The sequence below is a fragment of the Clytia hemisphaerica genome, unplaced genomic scaffold, assembly GCF_902728285.1.
Source record: "Clytia hemisphaerica strain Z4C2 unplaced genomic scaffold, Clytia hemisphaerica genome assembly, whole genome shotgun sequence".
NCBI lineage: Eukaryota > Metazoa > Cnidaria > Hydrozoa > Leptothecata > Clytiidae > Clytia > Clytia hemisphaerica.
The window spans coordinates 4,102,378-4,116,743 of record NW_027104101.1 but is presented as its reverse complement, the minus strand read 5'-3'; the positions used below and the strand labels follow the sequence as shown (position 1 = coordinate 4,116,743).

Genomic DNA, 14,366 nt, shown 5'->3' with positions numbered 1-14,366 from the left:
AAAATTAATCTTGTTTTATCAGTCCTTTCAGCTTCAAAGTATCAGATGCTTTAAAATGAAACAGCTTTGCTCCAAAGAAAATGTGACATTTACAAAAAAAAAGCAGAGATATGTATTCAATTTTTTGTAGTAAATTTCTCAATCATTTTGTATCAAAATAACAGAACTTGAACTGAAAAGACATATATAATCTTAAAGTTCTATTCTGGAATTTTGACCAAAATGTAGTTGATTGCTATCTTTTGAAACAATGTCCAGAAATATTCATCTATAAAATAATAAAATTTGACACTTAATACAGCTTATGAAAAAAAATCTGTCAATGTTACTTTAGACTGTATTCCTATTTGATTTTATCCTCAAAATAGGTTAAAAACTGAAGACTCTATGGAAAACTTTCCAAAAATTTTGTTATGTAGCAAATCAGAACATGATGACACCCGGGGGGGGGGGGGCACTCAAGGTAAATGACCTACCAGACGTTCGGCCCTTAAGGGTAGGTTTTTCAAAGTTCAGCTAGTGCACTGTAAGGGTAGGAAATTACAAGACTGCACTGAACTGCACTGTAAGGGTAGGAAATTTTGGTAAAAGGCCAATTTTTTGGTAAAATTATCACAAAATTGGTCAATTTTGGAGGAAAAGTTCCACATTTTCTTGGAAAATTGCAAAAATTTTCGCCCTTACGGGCGAGAAATTTTGAAAAAGTGCACTGTAAGGGTATGATTTTTCATGGAAATTCACTGCACTGTAAGGGTCCGATTTTAGAAGCCAAATTTTGGGCCGAACGTATGGTCGATTTCAGATCGAGTGCCCCCCCCCGGGATGACAACAGTGAAACATAATCTTTAGGTCAGAATAAATTCAACTGAAATCCAAAAAAGTCTAACATGTCATAATTGATAATCTAGATGACAGATTTGTTATATGTTTGCATAAATTTTATCCCGATAAAAAAACTACTTCAGCTTCAACATTTTTTGTCAGATTTAGTCCAATATACACACTGTACCATACTAGTTTGTATACTTTTTGACATTTACGGTCAATATAAATAAATTTTCAGTCTGGTAATAGGATATGTTTAAAGAATTGTTTCATGGTAAACATTGAAGAAACACATTTATTTCTTTTTCAATACTTGAAGTTTCTTGCTTTTACACATTCATCAGTTGATTAGAATGGTTCACATTAATTGCCAAGCTTTTAATTGTATAAACCATAACCAGAACATTTTTGCAGTGAGTTTGTATTGTACGTAGTCTCAAGTTTTTCTGAAAAAGCTTCTTCACCGATCAGTTCATTTTGACTACCAGTCAAGCAATCACTTGAGATGTATGCTTTTTTCTTTTTCATACTCCTGATGCCCATGGTCATGGACAAGATAGATGTCAAAATGTATAAACATCAGTCAGTCATTCATCACGAGTGATCAGATAATAAAGAAACATGCAAGATTGCTGTTGGAAATCAGTTCAAGCAAAATAATTATATGTGGACAGCAGGAGGGTCTTTTCGAGTGAATCTTTAAACTATTTTCCATTTGTCTTTCTGTAAAAAATCGTTTTACAAGCAGTTCCAGTTCGCTCAGTGCAGGGATAGACTGCTTATCAGGGTCTCGTAGTATCTTTCTCTGCCAATCAAGTTTCATTTAAATGACATTTTGCAATTTTGTCAATTGATTGGTTTGCCAAGAGTTCTTCATACTTCAACTTCTTCATGTTGAGAAAAATTCTCGGAATTTGTAAAATGGCGGGATTATGCTAATCGACATACGTTTCGCGTACATGCCTAAAAGTACTTTCGTTTTTAAAGTGCACCAGGGCTTATATCCCCCGTCAACGCGTCCATCAGAATCATCAATAGCGTAAGGGGGTTAGATAAGCCATGGAGTCGAGGGTGTTTATCAATACCTTAGGTATATTAATTTTGGAGGTTTCTGGCTTATTCCACATACTTACATACCCACTAAAATTTTCAAGATTGGTATACCATCAAATTAAATACCTGCAAAAATTACCTTACCCTTTTGAGTTCAAAAATCAATGTAATGCGAAAATGTAGTGTTCCCGGAAACCGACTATGGCAGACTATGGGTTCATCTATATGGTTCATCATAAAGAAAATCGAGTTGACCGTTCAAGCTATCAAACGTCGTTTGGTTTGATATTTCCGCTTGTAAATCAAGTTTTGTTCGTTAGTAGTTGATACATTAGTATTCAGGGCTTAGTTCATACTGTTTGTACATAAAAGTTATCCATTTCAATGACCTTAACTTATCAAAATAGCAAAAAAAATCTTTTTCCGGTCGGCCGCATGAAAGCTTTTTTCCTTCACCCGCTTTCTAGAAACACTACATTTTTTTTATTTTCGCCTAATACTCTAAGTCAAATATCAATCTTAACTAAGGCTAATCTTTGCATCTGCCAAATGGGCTCTTCCAGAAAAAATCCGTTCACGGGGGGTGGAGGATGAATTGTCCAGGGGTATTGAAAAAATACCAAAAAATTGCAATGTCCAGGGGGTTAAAAATCAAAATGTCCAGGGGTAATTCATGAAAAAAATAATATATCCTCCACCCCACATGAACGGATTTTTTCTGGAAGACCCCTCAATGAATGTCCAGCTTAAATATACAAAATCGATCAACAACCGAATTAAATTTGCACAAAAGAAACTTTCTGCTAATCACATAACTAAAGTCATTGGCCAAAGTGTTTATTTTCTTCATTTTTTTATTTTTAGATTTTAATTTTTTATGTTAGGGATTTATTCAATATCCTTTATGTAATAGTTATCACACGGTACCGAGTACAATATGGGATATATTTTTCGTCAAATTTTCCGAGCCTTTAGGCGAAGAAAATGTAGAAAACTCTGAACGAGAAAAATATATCACATATTGTGTATGAGTAAAAGTGCGATGACTAGTTTATCAACAACTTGAAAAATATCAACAAACTTTTCTCTCTCCATTTGCGTCTCTTCTTTTTTGTTTTGTTTTTCTCTTCCAATATTTTTTCTTTTACTTTTATTTAGATGAAATCTACATTGAAACATTCGGAAACAGAATCGAATGGTCATTAAAAAGATCAAAATATTCTTTTCATAAACTCTTTTAATAAGTTGTTGTGTATTAGCAGCGAAGAGAAAAACTTTCTAATCACAAAATTGTACAAAATATGGTCTCTCGCTTACCAGAGCCCTTTTAACCCTGTGAAGTTTTCTTAGAAAATAGGGGGAAGGGCATTTATCAAGCACCTGAGAAAACCTACTGTCATTCTAAAACATAAAAAGCTGAAACATACAATATTGTTTTAACATCCACCTAACGTTGAATGGACATTAAAACGACTTTGCTAAGAAAATACCTTCTTTTTGCTGATCAAAATGGTCCCATAAACAAGTATGTCATTGAAGAGGAAGAACTAAAACAAAATAAAAAAAGAAATTAAAAACCAAAATCCATAATTGACCTTCTTTTAAAGAGTCAGTAAATTTTGCCTTGGTTCACCTGGTCATCTTTTTGTGATTTTCAGACATAAATTTTCTTTAAGGTTTTACTTTTACATAAGTGTTCCCGTTTCATATCAGACACGTATTTCATATCTGGATAGTGTTTGCCTATTGTTATATTATGATGATATAAACAAAAAATGTTTTTCTTTCCCTCTTCCTGATCATCTTGCTCCACATCCGTGTCAATCCAATGTGAAAAAGCTCGTGAATTAAAATTGATGTGTAAGCAAACGACATCACTCTTATTTAAAAACAAAACCTTTAATTCATTTATTGGAGGGGTTTCAAATCAGTATTTCTTTTAAAATATCTGATATCTAAGGTTGCGATCATTCTTGATTGTTCTAAGGTTTTGACCAGATGAGCTGAGCAATATAAAATTATTCTTAAAAAAAGGTCATGTAAGATAGGTCAGTTAAGTATGTCGATGAAAAATTTCTTAAACTAAAATATTTCCCCCTGCAATGACAGCAAGACAATAATAGATAGGCTAGATACTGTATGTATTCAAAACAATGAGCTGTATAGAAGCCTAGAACCAGCTTTCAATCCTGGATAAATAAAATATTTAATCTTAGTTTTGAACTCTATACCACCTAATGTGGAAACTGTATTCACAAAATTATTCACATTTTCTCTGAGAGGTGCAAATATGAGGCACTAAATGTAAATAACTCTCATTAAAGATGGTGGATATAACTTAGTCTAGGGTTAAATAGAGATCAACGATCAAACAGATAATTCAGACATTAAAATAACAAAAACACCATGAACCTGTCTTGGTTTTGGTTTCTTCCGACAAAGTTTTGTTAAAACACCTTCTCCAACAAGTACACGTCCAACTGATACTAATGACTGAAAAAAATAAAATAAAACAAAATTTTAAAGTCTGTTCATAATAGGTGCTCATTCTTTTTCAAAAATCTCTGATTTGGACAATAACCAACCAGTTTTACGATTCAATTGATTGATAGTGGTCAAGTTATTATCATTTTGCTGCATTTTAAGTAAGATGAAAAAATATTGTTTTTTTTTTAATTGGAGAATGTTTGAAGTCTGACAAATTCAAAGCCACTTTGAGGCAAAATAGAATGGTAAAGTTCAAAAGGCATTCCTAGGTTCCTAGGGCCGATCATTAAAATGACCCTTAGGACAGTAATAATGAATAAAAATAGTTTATTAGCAGACAAAAAAATTATTGTGGTTTAATAAGAAGAAGTTGGAGACCATACTTGTCCTGAGGTTCCGAAGCAATCTTCAACATGTTTCATACGCCGATTATTCTCCTCTGTGTTTGCTAAAATATGAGGAAAGTATTTTTCAAGAAGAGAAATTTTGACAAGTAGAAATTTTACCAAATTTGCCAAGATTTTCATTTTGTCAAATTTCTTTCTCTGCCATAATTGCTTCAAATTAAAATTTTTTTTCTTAATTCACGCACCAAAATAAGTTATCCAAAAACTATAATTAGATTCAGTTGTATTGAAGTTTTTACAAGATGCTCACATAATTGGCTATTCAAAACAATAGAGATGACGCGTTCTTTAGAAAAATATAATAAAAGTTTTTGTTTGAATAGTTAACGACCAATCCAATGACAAAAATTCTTGTAAATGTTCAACTAGCTAGCAACACATGACCACAATTTTTCAAAAGTGAAAATTTTGAAAAGTTGAAAATAACATCTCCAGAGATTCACCAAAGGATTAAGGGTGCAAATTTTCAGCAAATAAGTTCTTTTAAACAAAATCCCCTCAGATTTAAGTATGTTCTTTCTATTCATGATATTATACATCACCCTGAAAATTATTTGCCAAAAAGAGATCGCTAACAAAATGTTAGAAGCTGAAAACCCCTAACCCCTTGCAGGCAAAAACGCGTTCGCTCAGGGTTGGAATTATAAATTCAAATTGCTTCGCTATTTTTCTGAGCAAAGCAAGGTTAAAAAAGAAGCGCAATTTTTTCTTTGTTTGCGAAGCAATTTTGTGACAGTGTCTTCAATGTATTTCTCAAGAAAAGCAAAGTAAGACTCAAAGTAAGCGATTGTAGACAAAGAAAAGTATAATGAAGTTTTGAAGTAGCGAGTAGATAAAGCAAAGATAAATGAGTGAATAAAGTAGTGAAGTACCATGAAGTCAGGTAACTTGCATCAGTGGAGGGAAACTTGCCTAGCCATCAAATGAATGACTAATCAAAGCAGCAAAATTTCAAAACAAATGAACTACGCAGCTCTACTCGCAGCTCTACTCTACCATTTTAGAATTTCATATTAGCCGTGATAGTAATTTTGACAAGTTACTCCCCGACAGAATTGCGGGTAAATGAAACAGCGTGATTGGATAATAAAAAATCATGCGAATCATAATTTTCCAAGATGGCAGCAATTTAGACGTTTCTTGATGGCTGCTGGACGTGTAACCTCAAATTTAATAGTGATAAACATAATTATGCATGACATCACTTATGATTATGAGATATATGCAATATTTGTAAATCAGGTTTGTTTAGAATAGACTTTGTATTTTAATGACCAGCCAGGTTATTCATTTGAGGGCTATGCAATTTTCCCTACAAAGATGTAAGTTACCCAACTTCACAGTAGCGAGTAGATAAAGCATTAGACAAACGAGTGAATAAAGTTGCAAGGTAGAGATTTGATAAAGCAATAAATAAACAAATGAAGAAAGTTGTGAGGTAGCAATATGATAAAACCAGGGCTCGAAATAACGGTCGGACATCGGACATTGTTCGACCCAAATGTCCGACCTAAAAATCATAGTTTTTCAAGCTAAAGCAACCCTGATCGGACATTTTGTCCGACCCACTTGAAATCGTTATTTCGAACCTTGTAAAACAATAGATAAACAAATGTGTGGAGTAGAAAAATAGGTGTCTTATAATTTTTTAACTTTGCATTTTTGCGCTAGGGAATCTTTTTTGGTTGCTAAATCTAAAATTCATGAAGTGAAGTGCGAAGTTTAAAGCTATTATAATTAGAGCCCTCTGTGCTCCATTTTCATCCAATCAGATCGCGCGATTTCACTTTCGCTTTCTCTAGTCCAATAAGACTGCGGGATTTGAGTCATGTGACATCTCTATAGACCTTTTTTTAAAGAGGCAGCAATGTTGAATAATTATGTACTCCAGCATGAAAACAATGATACAGCCATGCATAATCTTTAAAATATGCATGATACAGTAATTATGCATGGCTGTATCATTGTTTTTATGCTGGAGTACATAATTATTCAACATGGCTGCCGCTTTAAAAAAAGGTCTATAGAGATGTCACATTACTCAAATCCCGCAGTCTTATTGGACTAGAGAAAGCGAAAGTGAAATCGCGCGATCTGATTGGATGAAAAAAAGACTGTGAGAACTGGAACCGAATGGAATTCTCTGGAATTCTCATTCTAAAACAAGATGGCGGCGAGAAAAGCACATCTTTTGCTTTGGACGAAAGGTTGCAAATTCTGGTTGATTTTAAGGTTTTATCTTATCTCATTTACTTTAATTAATAGAGGCTTCTTCAATGTTTGGGGAAGGTAAGTCTATAAAAGTTATTTGTTTTTCGGTGGAAAAAATTGTTTAAAAAAGCATTTTTTGTGCTCAAGGTTTATTTTTCTTCGCAAATTTTTGTCTTCAATCTTAAATATATAGATGAACGAGTATTTGACTGATGGTTATGATTTTTTCACAGAACATAGCAAAACTATTCATGAACTTGGACCTTTTTACAGAATTTCAAAAAATCTGTTAGTTCTTGAGATATATTGAAAAGTTTAGACATGGGTAGTCTGTGTTCGTTTTTCGCGTTCCCAAACCAAACGCACTTGTTGAGGGTCCTCTGGGGGCCTCTTTAAGGCATGAAAAGATCAAATATCCCAGAACTTGCAATTTCACAAGCAGAACTTTTAACAACGACGACAACGACGCACTGGAATTTACAAACAATCGCAAAATTAAATCCTGCGAAACTTCCTATTTTGAGCTTAGCTGGTGGATTCAAAAAGGGGTGGGATGGAAAGGGATTTTTTTTTCATATCAAAACAAAGGGGGGGGGGTTGACAACCGGGTAGTCTAAAATCCCTGAGGGGGAACTGACTAATGAGGAAACTATGGGTAAAAGTGCAATGCAGTTATAAAAAAACATGTTGATAATCTTGGGCTCTTGCCAGCAAAAGTTTATAAGGCGGCAATCACAAATATCTTTGTTTCGCGTTGCCCGACCGACTCTCGAAAATTGAGTAGAATTGAGTCGGTGAGTTGATAAATTTGTCGGACTTTTTCTGTCAATGACCTTTCCTTTGTTCAAAAATTTTGTTATTGTCGATTTTTTGCGAGCGATCTCTCTTAAGAGTCTATCATTACAGTGTCTCTTGGAGTTGTTATCCCATACGTAGTCTGTAATTTATTCCACATTCCTCAATAGCCAAGTTGGGAACCTGGCCCTTCAATCTCATTACATATGATTTGCCGAAGTTGATCGTCGCTGACTTCACCACCAGCTTTACTTAGCCCATAATCTCTCAATCTTCTTTTCAATGTGCATAGACTTATATTCAACGCATGGATATGAGCCAAAAACAATAAAATTGATTCGGATTGAAAGCCCCTTCTGAAATAGTACTCAATTATATCCCTTTCTGTTTCAAGAGTGTTGACGATAATGTTCCGCTTTTGTGTGCCACAATTGCCACAAAAGATGTCCCTAATTTCATTGCCACATTTATGGCAAAACATCGTTAAAGAAAAGCTTGGCACCTGGACTTTTCACAAGTGGATAATAATAGGATGATCCCCCATTGTAATGTTCGACGCTTTTTTGGAAGCTCAACAGTTTGAAAGAATTCTCGACAACTTGAAAGAAATCTCTACAGTTTGAAAGAAATCTCGACAGATTGAAAGAAATCTCGACAGATTGAAAGAAATCTCGACAGTTTGAAAGAAATCTCAACAGTTTGAAAGAATTCTCAACAGTTTGAAAGAAATCTCGACAACTTGAAAGAAATCTCGACAGATTTTGAAAGAAATCGCCAGATGACCTTTCTCGGCTTCCATAGTTTTGGCTGCTGGCTGGCTGGCAGTTTCTACACCAAAAATGCACTCCAAAAATAAATGGAAAAATGGAACCTGAACATTTTTACGACCGACCGACTCCCTTTTTAGACCCAAAACAAGGACGCGAAATGAAGTTCTAGTTCTATTAAGTGATCACATAATACGCTAACGTACATTATCATGATATTGAAAATAAAAAGTTATTAAAAATACCTAATAAAATGAAAACAACTAAAGCTAAAAGTGGCTGCAAGAAGAAGTAGTGAGATAGCGAAGTAGCGAGATATGACTGAAGCTGAAAGACACCACCACAAGGGTTTAGAATAGTATGTAGTAAGCGAGAGGCTAAGATGTGATAATGTAGACCTGAAAGACTTGTGATTTGATGAAGTTAATAAGATATAAAATATACATTTAAATTTTTATATAATATATAAATATGATTACTTAAAATTAAATATTATGATTAGTATTATGTTTTAATATAAGCTAAAAAGAAAGGAGAAACATTAATAGTGAATAAATAACTTTTGCCTTGAATGCACGACCTAGCTGCTGAGCTGAATAGAAAAAGAATAGAATTAGTGAGAGTTTGAGATTAGAGGATGATGACTAGATTGAGACTAGATACTAAAGCACAGCAGGAATTGAGCTAAAATAAAAAGCTTGAAATCAGGAGGAGTTATGAGCAAGTGAAGGCAAAATGTAAACAATTAAAATGATACATACAATTTAAGTGTAGTGCTCATTGACACCTTTACAAAAAGAATCATAATTTAACTCAGATATGAGATTCACGGGTAATTCATTCCACAGGCGGATGGTTGACGGGAAGTAACTGAATTCATATGTTTGAATCCTTGCATTGATTGGAATAAGTTTAAGATGAGTGTTACTTGCACGAGGTGCAAGAGCGGATAAAGATTCAACTCTGCCATGAAGAATTTTATGCATGAATTTAACTTTATTTGCTGTTCTCCTGGTTTGAAGGGTTTTAAGTTCAAGATTACGAAGCATCAATGAGGGACTACTCATTTGCCGCCAGTCATTCGAGATAAAGCGTGCAGCTTTCCTCTGAACCATTTCCAGCTTATAGATGTTGGAGGCTGAGTGAGGGTCCCTTACGACTGATCCATATTCCAGAATGGGTCGGACATAGGTTTTGTAGCATTGAAGCTTTGTGTTTGGGTGACATGATCTGAGATTCCTTTGTATGAAACATCGAGTTTGGTTGGCTTTCTTAACAGTATAGTCGATATGGACATTCCAGGAGAGTTTTTTATGGATATACACACCTAGATATTTCGCTGAGTCAACAACTTTAAGTACTTGGTTGTGCATTGAATATGGTTGAATGATAGTATTAGGCTTGTTGGTGATTCGTAAAACCTTACATTTGTCCGTGTTGAACTCCATTGACCAATCATGTTCCCAATTCATGAGTTGGTTTAAGTCTTCCTGAAGGCTTATGGCATCATTAATTGAGTCAATGACTCTGTAAATGAGTGCATCATCAGCAAACAATCTTATTTTACATTTAACCAATTCAGGAAGATCGTTTATGTAAACTAAAAACAGAAGAGGGCCGAGGACTGTGCCTTGAGGAACTCCAGAGATAACATAAGGTTTTTCAGATGACTCGCCGTTAACGACAACAGTTTGAGTGCAATCGGAGAGGTAGTTGGTGATCCATTCAAGAGTTTTACCCCTTACGCCATAATGATGAAGTTTTAGACAAAGTTTTTTGTGGTCAACTTTATCAAAAGCCTTTGAAAAGTCAAGTAGAATTGAGTCGATTTGCTTAGCTTCGTTCAGGGACTTAGCAAGGTCTTGGATGGTTGTTACAAGTTGTGATTCACATGACCGATGTTTCCTGAAACCATGCTGGCTATCTGTCAGAATGTTGGTGTTGTCAAGGTGGACCATAATGTTGCTGTGTAAAATATGCTCCAAAATTTTACAGGATATGGAGGTAAGACTGATAGGCCTGTAGTTACAGGCTTTGGATTTGTCGGTTTTACCAGGTTTGAAAACAGGGGCAACCAGGGCATGCCTCCAGTCATCTGGGATGGAAGACTGTTTGAGTGAAGCTTGCATCACTAAGGTAAGACCAGGAGATATTTGGTCAGCAAACTCATTGAGAAATCTTGATGAGACACCATCTGGACCAGCAGCTTTGTTAGGGTTGATATCGTTAAGGAGTTTCCGAACATCAGGTTCTGTGATACTAATTTCTGGCATGGGTGTATTCGCTTGACCCTGTAGGGGTGGGATTCGACCGTCAGGAATGGAGAAGACATTTGAAAACTGTTTGTTGAGGATGTTCGCTTTCTTGGTGTTATCAATGTGTAAGCTGCCATTGTCTCGCAGGGGTGATACTCCATCATTTTCACATTTACGGGATTTTATGAATCGAAACAGTTTCTTAGGATTATTTACCCCATCTGGGCTTACACAGTTTTTGACAAAGTTATTGAATGCTGATTTGCAAGCTTTCCTGCATCCGTTTGTTAGCTTTTTGAAGCGATCCCAGCCTGCAGGTTTTGATGATTTTTTGGCTCGCTTGTAGACCCTCTTCTTTCGCCGAGATAACCTTTTACATTTCTGTGTTATCCAAGGTTGATGTGAGACTTGATGTGTATTTTGAAGGGACGGATAGCATGGCATTTTCGATAAGAGCTTTGAGGGCTTTCCACATGTCATTAACAAGGGATTCAGAGTTGTAAGTAGTGGTAAACTCAGCAATTTCAACAGAGATTTGATCTTTGATGGACCCAATGTTTGCTCTGTTCCACATGAATATTTTGTGTTTGCTAGGTTTGGATCGAATAGGATGACATACCATGTCAAGAAGAACAGCTGTTTCGTGGTCACTGAAACCTGGGTGAGGGGCTATTCTGCTGACAAAAGTTGGTCGATTTGTTGCGATGATGTCAAGAGTGTTTTCCTGACGTGTAGGGAACTTGACTAGCTGCTCTAAGCCACAATCGTCAAAAGTCTTGAGGAAGCCTTCGCTGATGTTCTTTTTGTAATTATTGCTAACAATAGATGGCATTCAAAAATTGTGTGAGGTTTTCAAAAACAGCAAAAAAAAAGAAATTTGAATATCCTTTTTAAAAATAACTCTTTTCAAACGAAACTTCACAATATTGGTTCTAAAGTAGGTTGAAGTAGGTTGAAAAAAAAAATTTTGTAAAATGGGCCAAAATTGTGGCACAAATTAAGAAAAACACTATGTTGATAAAATAGCAGCCACAAATTTGTTCAATGAGTAATAATCATTTTTTTCAGATGAAACTCGTAGCAAAAGGGTTTATCCACAAAATATAAAAAATGGAACCAAAATTATTGGGTCATTGGGCTAGAATTGCGGCTCAAAGTTGACGATTTTTTTCATATATGCTTTGATTGAAGCCACATTTCGAGCCCATTGAAAACCCTGCAGCCACAAATTAAACCCATAAGTATCTTAAGACCTTAAACTACCAATTTCAAGAAAAACAGTTAAAAAATATTCAAGTCTTAAAGCAGGACAGCACATAAGCCAACCCTAAAAATGCCAACTAATACCTAATGTAACAGCTTAGAAGGTTATAGTTACAAAAAATGGTATTTGCAGCCACAAAATGTACACTCTTTCTTAAAATAACACTGTGTCAGATTGTGTTTGTTTTGCTTTAGGCTTTGCAAATATTCATGTTTCGAAAACAAAACCCAACCTGGAATGTGTAAATTGATAAATTAGTGATTAAAGTATGATTGAAGCCACATTTTAAGCCTATTGAAAACCCTGCAGCCACAAATTAAACCCATAAGTATCTTTATCAGACCTTAAACTACCAATTTCAAGAAAAACGGTTAAAAAATATTGAAGTTTTAAAGCAGGAACGCACATATAAGCCAACCTGTTGAGTGAGCCACATGACATACAGCCACAAAACCTGCCCTCACTTTGCCATCTTATATTTCAAGACTGAATCACTCAACTTCAAAGAGGGCCACATTTTTGGAAAGCTCATCAATTTCCTTATTTCATGGAATTTTGTACTACACAGCAGCCACAAGAATGTCAACGCTGTGGGCTAAAAAGTGGTTGTGATTGAAAACCTCACTTTTTGGGGTTCTATTTTTGAATGCAATCAATAGTGTTATTGTTCCAGTCTATATCTGGAAGATTTGTATCACCACCAAACCAATGTGGAGAGTTTTTGAATGTGTTATTCAGATCTTTGATTTCATTACATATGTTGGTAGCTACAAGAAGATTGGAATCAGTAGGTCTGTAGCACGAAGTGATGATTACTGGGTGTTTATGTGTCTGGATTTTGATTGAGACAAGTTCGCATGTCTCTGATTTTTTGACCTGTTCTGCAATGAGTTCTCTTTTAACAATTATGATCGCACCACCTTTGGAGTTATCTTTTATTCTGTCACGGCGAAAGCACTTGTATGTTTCAGGTAAAAATTCAATATCCTTGATACAGGGATCTAAGTGGGTTTCAGATCCAATGATAACATCAATGTTATCATCGAATAGCGCATCTTCAAGGAGTTCTTTCTTTCCCAGATACTACAAAAGTTTATGCATAAGATGCGGAGTTGTTTGGCTAATAGCTTTGGTGTGTCATCGCTGGCATTAGAGATGTTTGAATCAGTTGAGGAGTTGAGGGTATTGTCGAATAATGATGGGCTGATATTTTTGATACCACAGTTGCAACATTCCCAGGTGAGATCAGGAGTCGATTCATAAGCTTGGTAGATAAGACTGTTCATTTCAATACAATCTTTGTGGAACCATTGGTCACACGAGTCACATGCTATTGCTCTTTGACCCCATTTCACAGCTTTGTAACACTCGCCACATGGAAATTTAATTGGACGAGCTGGTCCTAGGTTGGTTTCAATTTGACCACTAAGGATCAGTAACATGTTGATCAGATGATATGTAGATTGTTTTCTGGGCTGAATTTTTGTACGGATCATGTTGTACGAAATAGTGAAGAACAGTTCTTTGGTGAATATATCCCCATCAGGAATGAATGTCAGTGTTGAATACATATCTGTCTTTGATGTTGTTAGGTTTCAGCCAGATTGTTGAATACAACACAATCGTCAAGAGCTTGTGTGTAAATACATTGTTAAGATCAGAATAAGAACTTTTCGCTTCAGGAAAGCGCAGGTTGATCGCAACCCTGGTGATGCTGACTTATTGATGGGTTTTACAGCACTAAACCATGAACCATACTTTTTGAAATTTTGTATTCTACTTTTATTTTATTTTGTATTCTCCTTCTTGTTATGTTTTCTCTTGGACTCAAATTTGGAGTTATGGTGTTTCTTTATATTTGTGATTGCCGCCTATTAAGCAGAAGAGTTGAGTCAGATTTTTGGCTATGAAAATTGTGAAGCACACAGTTAAATTGCTTACCTAAACGGTCGACCATCACTGTATGAGGTTTAGAGGTTAAATGTTGGTATCCTGAGGCTTTAGGTTCGTAAAAACTCCTCCTTCTTCAAAGGTTTTCCTTCTGATTTTCCTTGCTTGTTCAGTAGGGTACAACTTGACTCGATCCCGGGATCATTAACTATTACCTTCATGGTATAATAAGCGTCGGAAAGTCAGAAAAGGTTATATACTGATTGAAGCCGACTGCATTTGATTTAATCGGATTTTTATTTTCCGACATAACCATCCGATTGCAGAAACGGATTACAGATGCGAAGCACGAAGAACAAAAAGGGTTGCTCCATTGAGTTTCAAGCCGAAGGCTAGAGGTCAATCTCCTTGG

The 14,366-nt window shown here is 35.4% G+C and overlaps 1 protein-coding gene across 1 annotated transcript in view; it reads right to left on the bottom strand.

Moving 5' to 3' along the window:
* Positions 1-14,156, bottom strand: part of LOC136813149 (pleckstrin homology domain-containing family F member 2-like) — a 28,105-nt gene extending 13,949 nt beyond the window's left edge. Inside the window, exons 1-4 of the mRNA XM_067069679.1 lie at positions 14,006-14,156; positions 4,749-4,813; positions 4,291-4,371; positions 3,369-3,425 (exon numbers count right to left, since the gene is read on the bottom strand). Coding sequence (XP_066925780.1) covers positions 3,369-3,425; positions 4,291-4,371; positions 4,749-4,813; positions 14,006-14,021 — 219 coding nt within the window. The 5' untranslated portion in view covers positions 14,022-14,156. The remainder of the gene's footprint in view (positions 1-3,368; positions 3,426-4,290; positions 4,372-4,748; positions 4,814-14,005) is intronic.
* Positions 14,157-14,366: the final 210 nt, after the last annotated feature.